This window comes from Castor canadensis, chromosome 4 (assembly GCF_047511655.1).
Source record: "Castor canadensis chromosome 4, mCasCan1.hap1v2, whole genome shotgun sequence".
Classification (NCBI taxonomy): domain Eukaryota; kingdom Metazoa; phylum Chordata; class Mammalia; order Rodentia; family Castoridae; genus Castor; species Castor canadensis.
Genome location: NC_133389.1, coordinates 26,965,732 through 26,980,881, shown reverse-complemented (window position 1 = coordinate 26,980,881; position 15,150 = coordinate 26,965,732). Strand labels below are relative to the sequence as shown.

Here is a 15,150-nt window from a genome sequence, read left to right as displayed (position 1 = left end):
AGAAATATCTGGATTCAGAGTCGTCCCTACAGAGACAGTCTGTAGGGACTTGCATCTTACTCCTGAATAACTCATAAACAAGACAGTCCCAATCCCTGACTCAGTCAATGAGGGAGTACCTGCTACTTCAAAGCTTACTCAATCTCAAGGTCACACATCAAATACTACCACTGAGAAGCAGGGCAGTCTCACATAGAAAGTGCATGCCACCAAAAGTATACGCAACCCTACAAATGAAGCCTCTAAAAATATTATCCCCAAAGAGCTACAAAGTGCAGCGTATTCGTATTGTCCAAGATTCCTCTACACCTTTCTCTATAAATACAATAAATTAAGAAAAAGGAATGATATTAAAAAGAATAAACACATAAGAATAGCAACACATAACTGAAGAAAAGCAGTCATTACAAAACAAACTATAAAGCCATAATAACTTACACTGCAAAGCACTGGCCCAAGCGTGGCAAACCTGGAGGTTAAGAAAGACAAAAAAGAGGCTAATAAGTTATTCCCATTGCTATTTCTTATGAAGTTCATTTTTTTCCCCATGGCTCTGAAGTGCCAACTCTGTAGATATTATCCGTGGTTTTGCTTTCCAGTGTTTCTGTTACCAACAGTCAACCTGATCTGAAAATATTAAATAGAAACTTTCAGAAATAAGCAATGTTCATACATGTTAAACTTCACACAATTCTGAGTAGCATGTGAAATCTTGTGCTATCTCACATAGTCCTACTCTATCTGCTGAATGTGAATCATCCCTTTGAACGGCACACATGCTACCTTCTTGTTAGTCACCTAGAAGGGATCTTGGTCAGACTGCCATATCACAGGGCTTGGATACAGGGTTCAGGCATCCACCAGGAGCCTTGGATGAGGGGCGGGGCTATTGTACATAAACACACACACCTTATTCTTCTTAGGCACTTTAGTTATTCTTAGTTTTTTTTTCTTTTGTTTTTGTTTTTTGGGAGTTTTTTATTTCATTTTTGGGGTTTTTTTAGGGTGTTTTGGTTTTTTCTTTTCTATATAAATTTTACAATCAGCTTATCAAGATCACCTTGTCTCGAAATGCAAATTAAAACCACACTAAGATTCCACCTCACCCTGTTAGAATAGCCATCATTAGCAACACCACCAACAACAGGTGTTGGCAAGGATGCGGGGAAAAAGGAACCCTCTTACACTGATGGTGGGAATGTAAACTAGTACAACCACTCTGGAAAAAAATTTGGAAGCTACTTAAAAAGCTAAACATTGATCTACCATTTGATCCAGCAATACCACTCTTGGGGATATACCCAAAAGACTGTGACACAGGTTACTCCAAAGGCACCTGCACATCCATGTTTATTCACAATAAACTATTCACAATAGCCAAAATATGGAAACAGCCAAGATGCCCCACTCTGATGAAATGTGGTATCTATACACAATGGAATTTTATGCAGTCATGAAGAAGAACGAAATGTTATCATTTGCTGGTAAATGGATGGAATTGGAGAACATCATTCTGAGTGAGGTTAGCCTGGCCCAAAAGACCAAAAAGTGTATGTTCTCCCTCATATGCAGACATTAGATCAAGGGCAAACACAACAAGGGGATTGAACTTTGATCACTAGATAAAAGCGAGAGCACACAAAGGAGATATAAGGATAGGCAAGACACCTAAAAAATTAGTTAGCATTTGTTGCCCTCAATGCAGAGAAACTAAAGCAGATACCTTAAAAGCAACTGAGGCCAATAGGAGAAGGGGACCAGGAACTAGAGAAAAGGTTAGATCAAGAAGAATTAACCTAGAAGGTGACACACACGCACAGGAAATTAATGTGAGTCAACTCCCTGTATAGCTATCCTTATCTCAACTAGCAAAAACCCTTGGTCCTTCCTATTATTGCTTATACTCTCTCTTCAACAAAATTAGAGATAAGGGCAAAAGAGTTTCTGCCGGGTATTGAGGGTGTTGGAGGGGACAGGGAGTAGGTGGTAAAGGAGAGGGTGGGGGCAGGGGGAAGAAATGACCCAAGCATTGTATGCACATATGAATAATAAAAAAATAAAAATTAAAAAAAAAAGAAATTGCCTTTAATCTATAGGTTAATTTGGGAAGAACTGAAATTTTTACAATAGTCTTCTCTTCCTTCATGGAATCTATCTCTGTTCAGTTAAACTTTCCTTAACATTTTTCAATATAAAAGTCATGATTCAGAATATACAGCATATACATGTTGTACTAAAGTTCACATGCATGAAAAATCACTTTAAATAAATCGTGCTCTCTTTTTACTGTGACATGAGCAGCAGTCCTCAAAGATGATTCTGCAAGGACTAGGGAAATGATTTCATAAGTTGTTGCTGCTCTGACTCATCTCCATTTTGACCTTTTTCTATAAATTCACAGCCATCTTTAATTTTCCAAGGGTCTCAGAAGGAGTAATAAATAATCACTCCGTATAATATATATCTAATCCATGCAATCAGATAAATTGCAAACTAAGTTAAACTAAAACCAATTCAATTGTATCAAAAAGTTAGTAATTAAAATTTACTGACAGAAGATATAAACAATTCCCAAAAAAGGAAATACCAATAATCCTCCAGAAATATGATCATAACCTTGATCACTGAAGAAAGGAAAATTAAACCATAAGTACCACTACACAAAGGTGTTCAACTGGTTATCAAAAAGAAAAACGAAGTCAGGACAGGTGTGGTGGTACATGTCTATAATCCCAGCACGTGGAAGACTGAGAAGGGTGAATCAAGAGTTCTAGGCAAGCTTGGGATACACAGTGAGACCCTTTCTCATAAAATGAAAAAAAAGATAGAAAGAAAAGAAAAAATGGCTACAACAAATCACAAAGACAGAGAAATTTCCCCTCACTCCTGGGGTCAGAGAAAAGGGGAACTATAGACTTCCTTAACCCCATGATCCCTTCCTTAAAACTAGTAATGAATAATAATGAAAGGTTTGCCCTTATTTGTTAATATAATACGATAAGAACCACATCTGACATAACCAAATCAACAGAGTAAAGCTCTTTTATACAGAGAAATTCCAGTTAATAAATGTAGAAAAATGATCAAATTAGAAATATCACCATTTTGTAACCTTTTATGAAACAGATAATTCAGCTGAAAATCAATACATGCTAAAACAGTCAAACCTATGGTCAATCTTAGCATGATAAAAGAATAAAACCCCTTTTTCTGGATCCTGATGGAAGAACATTATGAAGTATATAATATCACTTATGAAATAACCTTGCCAAAACAATGTTTAACACAAATTTTATAAAACCTTTAAGTCTGACTTCCAGTGTATAGGAAATACAGGGACTAAAAGAACAAATTAGAGGTAGATATGCAGGTCAGTGGTGGAGCTTATGCCTAGCATGTGCAGGTTCCCAGTGCCACCAAAAAAAAAAAAAAGTCACAAAATATGAGAATCAACCAAAGACATTCATTAGGTAGAATATTCTACAGAAAAACTGACACAAATTTTTTAATTGATGGCATGAATTAAAAATAGTGGCAGGAGCAGGGTATATATAACTCTTCTGTATTTTTCATTTTCATTATTATATTACTGTTGTACTGGGGGTACACTGTGACATTTACAAAAGTGCTTACAATATATCTTACTCCCTCCATCATTCTCTTTTATTCTCCTCCCCGCTCCTTAGAGTAGTTTCCACAGGACTCATTGTTCCATTTTCATGCATGAATACGTAACATTTCCATCACATACACCCTCCCTCACCCTTCCTGTATTCTTCTCCCTCCCACTCACACCAACCCCCAGACAAGACTCATTTTACCTTCCTGTCTTTTGCATAACTCTACTCTAGGTTTTAAAAATACTTAAGAAATATTAACAATCAAGGCTAGAGGTATGGCTCAAGTGGTAGGGTACCTGCTTAGCAAGTGCATGGCCGTGACTAAGTTCAGATCCCAGTATCACCACACACATGTATACATACACACACACACACACACACACACACACACATACACACACACACACAAATGCATTGTATCAATGTATGCACCTTATTTGGTTCCTAATTGTAATAAATGAACTACAAAACAACTGGAGAAATTTAAATATGGGACTGGATAGCAGTAAATTTTGTTCAGTATTATGGCTATAAAAAAATGTCATTATTTACTTTAAAAATATGCAAGTTTAAAAAAAATAGATGATCATCGCTTCTTGGCCTTTCAGCTAAGATCAAATGTAGCATCTGTTCTTATCAGTTTAATATCTGAAATGTCCTCTATCCGAGGACAATATATTAAATGGATTTTTGGAACAGGGAGATGGAAGAGGAGCTTGCTCCATCCACTCCATGCATTGACCTGGTATTGCAGTAACTCCAGGAACGGTGCACCCCCCGGGGGACTTAAAAAAAAAATAGATGAAACAAATACAGAAACAACCCAAATGTCTATTGACTGATGATTGGACAAACAAAATGTAGTACGTGCATATGATAATATCACTGGGCAATAAAAAGGACTGCAAAGGCTGGTACATGGTATAGCATGCTTGAGCACTAGGCTAGGTAAAAGAAGCCAGCCACAAAGGACTACATATTATACAACCCCAATTATATGAAATGTCTAGATTGGCAAACTTACACAGATACAAAGTAAATTAGTGGTTATTAATGCTGGGGAGGGGAGAAGAAAATGGAAAGTAACTAATAATGGGTATGGAATGAGGTTTCTTTATAGAGTGATGATAATCTTCTAAAACTGACAGTGGAAATGATGGTATTACTATGGGAGTATACTAAAAACACTGAATTATAAGTTGATATGTGACTCATATATCAAAAAATATTAGTTTTCTATTACTACTCTAAAGGTTACCACAAATATAGTGGTATAAAACAATGCAAGTTTACTATCTTACAATTTTGTAGGTCAGAAGTCTGACACAGATCTCAAAGAGCTAAAATCAAAACAAAACATAGGCTCTAGGGGCAAGAAGTCTATTTCCTTGTCCGTTCTAACTGCTAGAGGCTGTTCCCGTTTCTTGGCTCATGCTCACCGTCTTCTCCCTTCAAAGCTACCAAGGACAGGCTGAGTCCTCCTCACATGATACCATGTCACAGCACATGACTGACTTTTCTTCCCTCCCTTCCTATTCTACTTTTAAGAACCCATGTGATCATACTGGGCCCACCTGGATAATCCACATTCATCTCCCTACTTTTAGGTCAGCTGACTCACAACCTTTATTCCATTTACCACTCTATTTCCCCTTTGCCATATAATGTACTATATTCACACAGTGACTTAGACATGTTAGGGACACTATTCTGCCTACTGTAATAAGGCTGTTTAAAAAATAAATATTTTTTAAATCTAATTACTGAACATGTGAGAATTCAATATTCTGTTATTCTACATTATCACATGTCAGTATTTATATATTTTATAAATGAGCTATTGCTTTTTACCTACTAAATTGCCAATGGTCAAAAGTCATAATATTCATTAAATTGACAATGGTACGGAGAAACAGATCCTCTCCTACATTGCTGGTAGGAGCATATATTGCTAAAACTTCCATGGAATACAGTCTGACATATCTATCAAAATTACAAATGCACATACATTTTGACTCAGCAACTTTACTTCAAGGAATCTAAACTAGAGATATATTCATGTATATGAAAAATGATATATACAACATTATCTGATAAAATAAAAGATTGAAAACATTCTAAATGCCCATCAATAGAGAAGTGATCAAATCTCACCCCCCACCTTTGTACTATTAATATAGGCTAATAAAAAGAAAACTGATTAAATCTATTCCAAGGACACTGCAGTCATTAAAAAGAATAAAGCAGTGGTATATGTGCTTACACACACAAGATATATTTTACTTAACTGCAGAAAAAAGCAAGAGACAGAACAGTATGTGTAGCATGCTGCATTTGTATTTAAATAACTGTTAAGCCAATACAAGCTTAAATAACCACATGCTATCTCTGAAGGATTCAAAAGAAACTGCTACCAGTAATCATCTCTGGGGAAAGGAGGTGGTCAAAATAGGAGAAAAAAAAGAAGAGAAATACTTATATTTCCTACTTTTTCTACTTTTTGGATTTTCTACTGGTACATGTATGACAGGCAGAATAAAACAACACTAAAAAATACTTTTAAAAAGCAGCATATCCCACAAGTTCATGTAGTCTTCTATACAAATTTTCAATCTCCAGGCAATCTCTTACCTACTAGTTGGTGCAGGGAAAGAAAACGAGAGTAGCTGATTCCAAAACGGGTCATTCTCAGAGATGGATTCTGTGCCTGATAACTTTTTCAAGTACTCATTTTTAGGAAGATCACTAATCCTGCTGCTGTTTGATCCCATCTTCTAATGTGATAGGCAACTTGTCCTCACACCTGCATTTCCACAAGACAACCTAAAAACATGGAAAAATTCAAACTTGTTAAAATAGTCATTATAACTTTCCCTTAACCTGCATATAAAACACTACAAACTTGGGTTGGAGGTGTGTCTCAAGCAGTAGAGTGCCTGCCTAGCAAGCATGAAACCCTGAGTTCAAATCCCAGCACTGCCAAAAACAAGCAATTATCAATACGTAAACTTTCTTAAACAAAAAAGGGAAAGGAACAGAAGGAAAGAGAAATGAAGTACAAATGAATAATATTTTTTATTTGCTGAAACAGATAATATACATGTGGGTTTTTGTTATATTACCCACTGTTCCCATCTCTTTTATCTATTAACTTCAAAAAGAATGATTTCTCAATCTTTCAGCAGTAATAATGGAAGCTAGACGACAGTGAAGCAACATTTTTCAAGTACTAAGAGAAAATAATATACCAGAAAGCTTTCGCTAGCCAACTTAGTATGCAGGTTGAATAAAGACATTTCCTGACTTGCCAGATTCAAAATACTTCCCAGGTACCCATTTTCAGGGAGCTACTGGAAGATGTTCTCCTTCCATATGAGGGATCAAAGCAAGAAAGAGAAAGACATGGAATTCAGGAAGTAGGGACTCAACACAGGGCAGAGAAGCCATAGGACAAAAGCTGCTTTTGTCCTATGCTACAGCAGGCTGAGGAGTCAAAAAGGCTCTAGAGGATCTCAAGGAGAAGAAACAACAAAACCAATAGTTCACTTACTGTGTCCAACCTTATTATGTGGAATGTTAAATATTATAGGAGAATCTGGAAGTAATAAAAACGTTAAATAGAACACACAGTCAATTATTTTTCAAAGACTGTATGCTTTGGAAAAAAATTGTTCAAGAAGAGCCATGTAATCATAAAACATGACTCAGTTCAATAGTAATCAATACCAACACTAAAAATTTAACCAAAAATTATGAGGTAACTATATTGAGAAGATTCTAGAAAAAGAAATGGGAATTTGTGGTCTAAGTGCTAAATCTACATTTTCATAACAGGCAGAGAGTCAACAGAAAAATATCTAAAATATATTAGATAAAACTAAGTAAATAAAAAGAACAATAGCTACTAGATTTGAAAGTGGCAACTTCTGGGGACAAGGACTCTAGCATGAAGGAAACAACCTGAATATTCTTCAATAAGTGAATGGATAAGCAAGCTGGTATATCCATACAATGGAAAAAAAGGAACAAATTACTAATATCCAATAACTTAACTAGACCTCAAAGACATTATCATAGCTCCCCTTTTGCCAGCTACACATCAGACAAAGGACTGATAACCAGAATATATAGGGAACTTAAAAAACTAAATTCTCCCAAAACTAATGAACCAATAAAGAAATGGGCAAGTGAACTAAACAGAACTTTCTCAAAAGAAGAAATTCAAATGGCCAAAATCACATGAAAAAATGCTCTCCATCTCTAGCAATAAAGGAAATGCAAATTAAAACCACACTAAGATTCCACCTCACCCCTGTCAGAATAGCCATCATTAGCAATACCACTAGCAATAGGTGTTGGCAAGGATGTGGGGAAAAAGGAACCCTTTTACACTGCTGGTGGGAATGTAAACTAGTACAACCACTCTGGAAAAAAATTTGGAGACTTCTTAAAAATCTAAACACAGACCTGCCATATGATCTAGCAATCCCACTCCTGGGGATATACCCAAAAGAATGTGACACAGGTTACTCCAGAGGCACCTGCACACCCATGTTTATTGCAGCACTATTCACAATAGCCAAGTTATGGAAACAGCCAAGATGCCCCATCACTGATGAGTGGATTAAGAAAATGTGGTATTTATACACAATGGAATTTTATGCAGCCATGAAAAAGAATGAAATCTTATGATTAGCAAGTAAGTGGATGGAACTGGAGAACATCATTCTAAGCAAGGTTAGCCTGGCCCAAAAGACAAAAAATCATATGTTCTCCCTCATATGCAGACATTAGACCAAGGGTAAACACAACAAGGGGATTGGACTTAGATCACATGATAAAGCGAGAGCACACAAGGGAGGTATGAGGATAGGTAAGACACCCAAAAAACTAGATAGCATTTGTTGCCCTCAATACAAAGAAAGTAATGCAGATACTTTAAAGTGACAGAGGCCAGTAGGAGAAGGGGACCAGGAACTAGAGAAAAGGTTAGTTCGAGAAGAATTAATTGAGAAGGTAACACATGTGTACAGGAAAGCAATGCAAGTCAACTCCCTGTATAGCTATCCTTATCTCAACTGGCAAAAACCCTTGTTCCTTCCTATTATTGCTTATACTTTCTCTTCAACAAAATTAGAGATAAGGGCAAAATAGTTTCTGCCCAATAGTGAGGGGGTAAGGGGGGGAGAGGGAGGGAGCAGGGGGGTAAGGGAACGTGTGGGGGGATGAGGGAAAAAAATGACCCAAACATTGTATGCACATATGAATAAAAGAAAAAAAAGGCCTTCTCAAAGACTACATGCTCAAATTCAAAGATCATAGTTTATGTATAAATAAAACAAATGACATAAGGGACAGACAGGAGAGGAATTAGGGATATAGTACTTTGTTATCATTAAATTCACACACTTCCTATGAAGTTACATACTATTATTTGAAAGTGACTAGGATTATCTATAAATGTACACACGGCAGACTATAGGACAATCACTAAAAACAAAAATAGAGGTATAATTGATATGCTAAGATAGGAGAAGAAATGGAATCATATAAAATGCTTAGGCTGTACCTGTTATCTCAGCTACTCCAAAGGCCGAGAAAGAAGAATCATGATTTCAAGGCCATCCTGAACAATTATGGGAAAACAAAATTAAAAACAGCTTGGGATTGAGCAAGTGTATAGCACTTGCATAGCATGTGTGAGAACCCTGGGTTCAAGTCCTAGTACTTAAAAAATTTTTTAAAGGCAGAAAAAGAATACAAAACAAAAAAATAAAAACAAAGAGCTGGGCATGGTGGTACATACCTTTAATACCAGCACTTAGGAGGCAGAGACAAAAGGCTTGCAAATTTAAGGTCAGTCTGAGTGATATAGCAAAAGCCTATATTTGCATTTAATAAAATGAAAATTTAAAAAGCAATCAACAAGGAAAATGAATAAAAAACAGTAACAAATATGACAGATATTAATCCAACTATATCAATAATCACCTCAAGCATCAGTGGTCTAAATATACTAATTAAAAGACAGATTATAACCAACAGCCAGTGGCTCATACCTGTAATCCTACCTACTAAGAAGGCAGAGATCAGGATGATAGAGGTTCAAAGCCAGCCCCGGGCGAATAGTTCTCAAGACACTATCTCAAAAAAAATCTATCACAAAAAAGGACTGTCAAAGTGACTCAAGTGGTTAAGAGTGTCTAGAAGCTCTGAGTTCAAACCCCAGTGCCACCAAAAAATATATATATATACATGTACATATATATTTTTTTGATACACATCAAAAAACAAGACCAACTATACGCTGTCTACCAGAAATCCACTTTAAAATATAAAGACACAAACAGATTAAAAGTAGAGAGATGAAGAAAAATACACCATATTAACAACACTACTCAAAAAAATGCAGGGGCTAAAGCGATAACTCAGTGGTAGAGTGCTGTCTAGCTTGAGTAAGGTCCCAGTTCAATCCCTGACACAGCAAAAGCGATATTACAAAAAAAGGAATAAAAGAGAATGTGGAGTAGCTACATTAGTCACAGACAAAGCAAAATCTGGAGCAAGAAAAATTATCAGGGAGAAAAAGAAGGAAAATTATATAATGATAAATAGATTAAGGATAGCAGCCCTTAATGTGACTTCACCTAACAGAGTATCAAAATACTTGAGGCAAAAACTGATAGAAAGGCAATGAGAAATAGATGCATCTGGAGACTTTAACACCCTTCAATCAGAAACAGATCCACAGTGGTGGCTCATGCCTATAATCCTAGCTATCAGGAGGCAGAGATCAGGAGGATCACAGTTCAAAACCAGCCCAGACAAATAGTTCGCAAGACCTTATCTCAAAAATACCTAACACAAAAAGGACTGGTGGAATAGCTCAAGGTGTAGGCCCTGAGTTCAATCCCTGGTACTGCAAAAAAAAGAAAGAAAGAAAAGAAAAGAAATAGATCTATAGTCTAGCAGATAATCAGACTAGTTGAAATCAACAGCACAATCAATCAAATGCATACAACTGACATCTATCATTCAACAATAGCAGAATTCACATTCTTCTCAAGCTCCATGGACTATTCACCAAGATGGGTGACAATTTGAACCATAAAACACTTTAATAAAAATACAAGCTAGATGACAGTGTCTCACACCTGTAATCCTCGCTACACAGGAGGATCTCAATTCAAAGCCAGTCCAAGCATAGACATGGAGCAACCCTATCTCAAAAATACCCAACACAAAAAACGGCTGGTGGAGTAGGTCAATTGGTAGAGCACCTGCCCAGCAAGCATGAGGCCCTAAGTTCAAACCTTAGCAGAGTCAAAAGATACAAAGCATAAACTGCTTTGAGTACTCAAAACCAGTAAGATAGAGAAAGGAGCTAGATTGCTGCAGGATACTCAAGGACAGGGAAACAAAACACCGAGGCAGTTCAGCAGAAAGAAACATTTTATTGTGCCCATACAGACTCAGCAGACTCGTATCCAAAGGCTGAGCCCCGAGAACAAAGGGGCCTTACTTTATATACCCTTGCAAGCAGGCTAAAGAAGCAAGGTTTAACCCATGTATGGTTGCATGCAACTCTATTGGCTATGTCACCCTGCAGTGCTACATGACCTTTTCCATGTTTAGATTCTTTAAGTTTTATCTCCCTGCTATGCCATCCCCTCCCCCTGCTATATTATCAGAGCACAGACTTGCATGCTTCTTTTCTGGCCCTCCTCCCTGCTACATTATTCCTTTGATGCTCGGACCCACCTCAGGCCAAAGAGCATCATCCTGATTTAGGGGTTTATATTTCCACAGCATCATTATATAAGCGGCCATTTTTCTTTCAAGAAAAGAAAACCTTGATGTGACTGAAGACAGACTTTACAACTAGGGGAGCCAGGCAGGGCAGAATCAGGCAAGCCCCTAAAATCAAAAGTGTAATACTTATGAGGGTTTTGAATCCTCTGAAAGTTGAAAAACATCCCCCAAATAATTCCCCAGGGTTCCAGCCTTTCCAGGTCTGCACTGGGATGTGGGCAATTTTTCTCATTCGGTCAGTGATTTCTTCTATGACCTTTCCCTCATCTGTAAGCAGCAGTTGCTCAGGTTAAACTTTCCCTCAGAAGCAAGCAAGCAGTCTAAGGCCAAGCAGTTTTGATAGATAGCATTGCGCATTTTGGTCTGCTGTTTGGCTAGTATATTAAGAGCTTTTGAGGTTTCATTAGTTATAGTCTCAACAGCTTGTAGCCGAAATATGTGGTTGAGCACATAGATCAGGGTGTGATACCCCCAGGATTCATTGTCTACCCAAATGGCAGGACCATAATACTGAATGATTTGCTCGGGAGGCCATTCATTATCCTTTTAGTTGCCAATTTGTAAGGCATGCCATTTCCTCTGGGTTTTCCAATCTTCGTATACCTGGGCCCCCAAAAGATCCCCCCTGGCAAGTGGGAGCAGGAAGAAGGATGGATATAGACCCCAACATACAAGATCCTGACCAGTTTGGGGGAAGTACAGTACAGGCTGTCCTCCTGCATATCCAGTATAGTCCACCTGGACTGCCATTCAGTGTCTGCACTGACATCATTCCAGGCCTGTTGGAGATGAGAGAAGTTGGACAAGGGGTGAGGATCTGGTTCAGAATGGCTTGGGGAATCCCCACCATTGGTTTTTCTGAGTGGTTGCATTATAGAATCTTTGGCCCAGGCATGTCAGGCTTCCAAAAGAAGTGTTAAATTGTCCTTCCTATCTGGCAAGATAGTTCTTTCCAATAATTGAGGTTTCTGAGAAGCCAAACTCAGTGGCCAGCTGGGGTTATCTTGTCTCATTAAAGGGCTTGTGGGGATCTAGCTCTCTAGCCACCCAGGGCCACTGATCCCCCATGCTGGTTCCCCCACATTCACAGCAAGAAGAGATCTTTAGAGACTGGGCTATGGTCTCTGCCAGGGCCAGAAACAGGTTTTTGGTTGTGGCAGAGATGGGGAATTTAGTCTTCATCTCCTCTTTTTACACAAACCATGGTATGTGATGAATGTCTCTTTATTATTACCACTGATCAGTATATATCTTGGAAATCATTTCCTATACATATATGAAGCACTTCACTTCTTTCTAAAACTATAAAACATTCCAAACATTCCATTTTATAATTGAATAATGCCCATATTGATGGACAAATTATTTTACAGAGTTTTTATATTACAAATCATCCTCAATGAGAGAATGATACCTTACCAGTGGTACCAACTTACACTCCCACCAGCAACGGCTATTTCTTCACTCCACAGCCACCACTGTTTACCAACTGATGGGTGAAAAAAATCGTCCTTCAACAGTCTTTAATTCGTATTTCTCTTACTATGAATGAGACCCATTACTATTCATGTCCTTTGCCTATTTTCTATTTCAAAACTGCTTACACTAGGACCGCCGTGAAATCTTTCTAAAAGAACAAAATGCACACTTATCAGGAGACTGGAGAGAAAACAAGGAAAACTGAGATAGTCTGCTGAACACAAAGTACAAGGTCTCCTTCCCCCTTTTTTCTCACTAAACCCTAGAAATAATTTAAGAGATATTTTTTAAATAGTCAGTTATTACATAGCCATGCTCAAAATCCACAGGGGACCAGAAGCTTTGAGGAATCCCCTCCTCCAAAAATAGAAAACAGCTGGAGATGGACTAAAACAGGAACTGGCAAGAGCCCTCAAGGGCACTATCACAAAGGGGAGTACAGCAACTCCTGCCCAGAGGCAAGAAAGGCCAGGAAAAAACCAGAGCCCAGGGGTAACTAATACAGACTTAGCTAGAGCATCTTGGGCAGTCAACAACAACAGAGTGCTACTGGCTGAGGACAGAATGAAGGCAATGGCCAAGGGAGTTGGAATGTCCAGGAGGAACAATGTCAGCTAAGCATAGAAGGGCAGCCACTGAGGTTTTCTGGCCAGGAAGTTCTACTTGCTCCCCATCCCCATAGACAGCAAAATTGAAAACTGAGTCCCTTCTCAGTTTCTGCAATGATTCATGCCAAGAATCACAAACACACAAGAGCACTCCCGTTTTATTTGGAGCTCCCAAAACCTTATCACTGAAAACCAGAATTGGATGGAATCCTCTCCACAGAGTATTAGTGCCTTTACCTTCTTGCTGTACATTGAAAGATCTCTTTGGCTTTCACCAACTCTTTCTCTAAATTTGTCACTAGTTGATCCTATCTTCTGTTTTCACTAAGGGGTTCCATAATACTTTCAAATCACTCCTTCTAGCCCCAATCTCTGACCAGAAGCCCAATTCTATCAATATCCCTAAAATACTTAAGATTTTAACTCAGGAATTATATACTATCTATAGTATTATATAAATAATATCATCAGGAATTTTGTTAATAACAGTGCACCTTACATAAATCTATGCTAGAAATGAGAAGCAAACTATTACTGATGTTTGTAAGCAGTAAACTTTTCAAAGGACCTATTTTTAATACAATGTACTAAAAAGCTCTATCTTAACACATGCAAAACTGATTCAGTCATACCTCCCCAAATCAGTTTCCCTTGTCAATTCCTCATTACTCCCAAAAGCTCTCATTATGTAAAAATGGCCTTGAAATGTATCTTTCTGTAGTACATAAAACATATCTCCCTAGGTAGATTATTCCTGAGAGTCATTTTTCTTTTTATTTCTTCCTTACCTCAATCAACCTCCAGTATGCTACAAAAGAAGAGTTACTCAAAGAATACTTGCTGAATTATCCAAGGCCACACACCTAATAAATACATTTACTCCCAATCTAAATTGAGAGTAAAATGCTCTAAATAAAGTAACAAAGTATCATTTTTACCCATCAGAGGAATAAAAGTTTTAAAATCTTGGTAACAGTGTAAAGATAATAAGTAAGCAGACACCTTCATCTTTAGTGTGTAGATATTTGCCAATTATCTATCAAAATTTTAAGGGTATGTGTCCTTTGTACTAACAATTTTGTTTTTAAAAAATTTATCTCACAGGTTAATTCAGAGTTGACCAGTTCTGAGCATGCAGATGTTAATCATATCATTGCTGTAATAATATACAAAATAATTTAAATGATCATCACTTGGAATTAATTAAATTGTGGAATAAACATATAATAGAATACATCCACTGAGAAGAATGAGTTAGATCTTAAATGTGGGAATATATAAAGATATCCTAAATAACTCAAGTAAAAACGGAGATAAACTATAGGTCAAACAAGAGTAGGATCCCTTCAGTATAAATAAACATGCAAATTCTTACAGGATACTTATAAATTGCTTATAAGAAACATAAACAATGGTCCAAGACTGGTTATTTTTAATGAAGGGGACTGGCAATGGGGAGAGGGAGTAGGTTGATTTTTTTTCAACAATAAACATATTACTATTTAATATGTTTAAATAATATGTTAATATCATTTATTATTAACACTTATGTTAATAAATGTTTTTTTAAAAAGTTAAGTAGTGTGTTCTCTCTTAATCTGCTCTCCTTCAGAAAGGATCTGAATATGCTC

At 37.2% G+C, this 15,150-nt stretch overlaps 1 protein-coding gene and 1 non-coding gene across 4 annotated transcripts in view; one reads left to right on the top strand and one right to left on the bottom strand.

Annotated features, from left to right (window-relative positions):
• The window catches only part of Dym (dymeclin), a 383,552-nt gene that overhangs the window by 351,816 nt on the left and 16,586 nt on the right, over positions 1 to 15,150 (bottom strand). For 2 of the 3 annotated variants that reach the window (XM_074069849.1, XM_074069851.1), the window contains exon 2: positions 6,252 to 6,443. In XM_074069849.1, the coding sequence (XP_073925950.1) occupies positions 6,252 to 6,391 (140 nt within the window). In that variant the 5' untranslated portion in view covers positions 6,392 to 6,443. Of the gene's footprint in view, positions 1 to 438; positions 470 to 6,251; positions 6,444 to 15,150 lie in introns of those variants that run through there. The other variant, XM_074069850.1, reaches the window with a different exon arrangement.
• LOC141422756 (U2 spliceosomal RNA) lies at positions 4,209 to 4,399 on the top strand. The gene has a single exon (XR_012447498.1). It is a non-coding gene; the product is annotated as a U2 spliceosomal RNA (small nuclear RNA).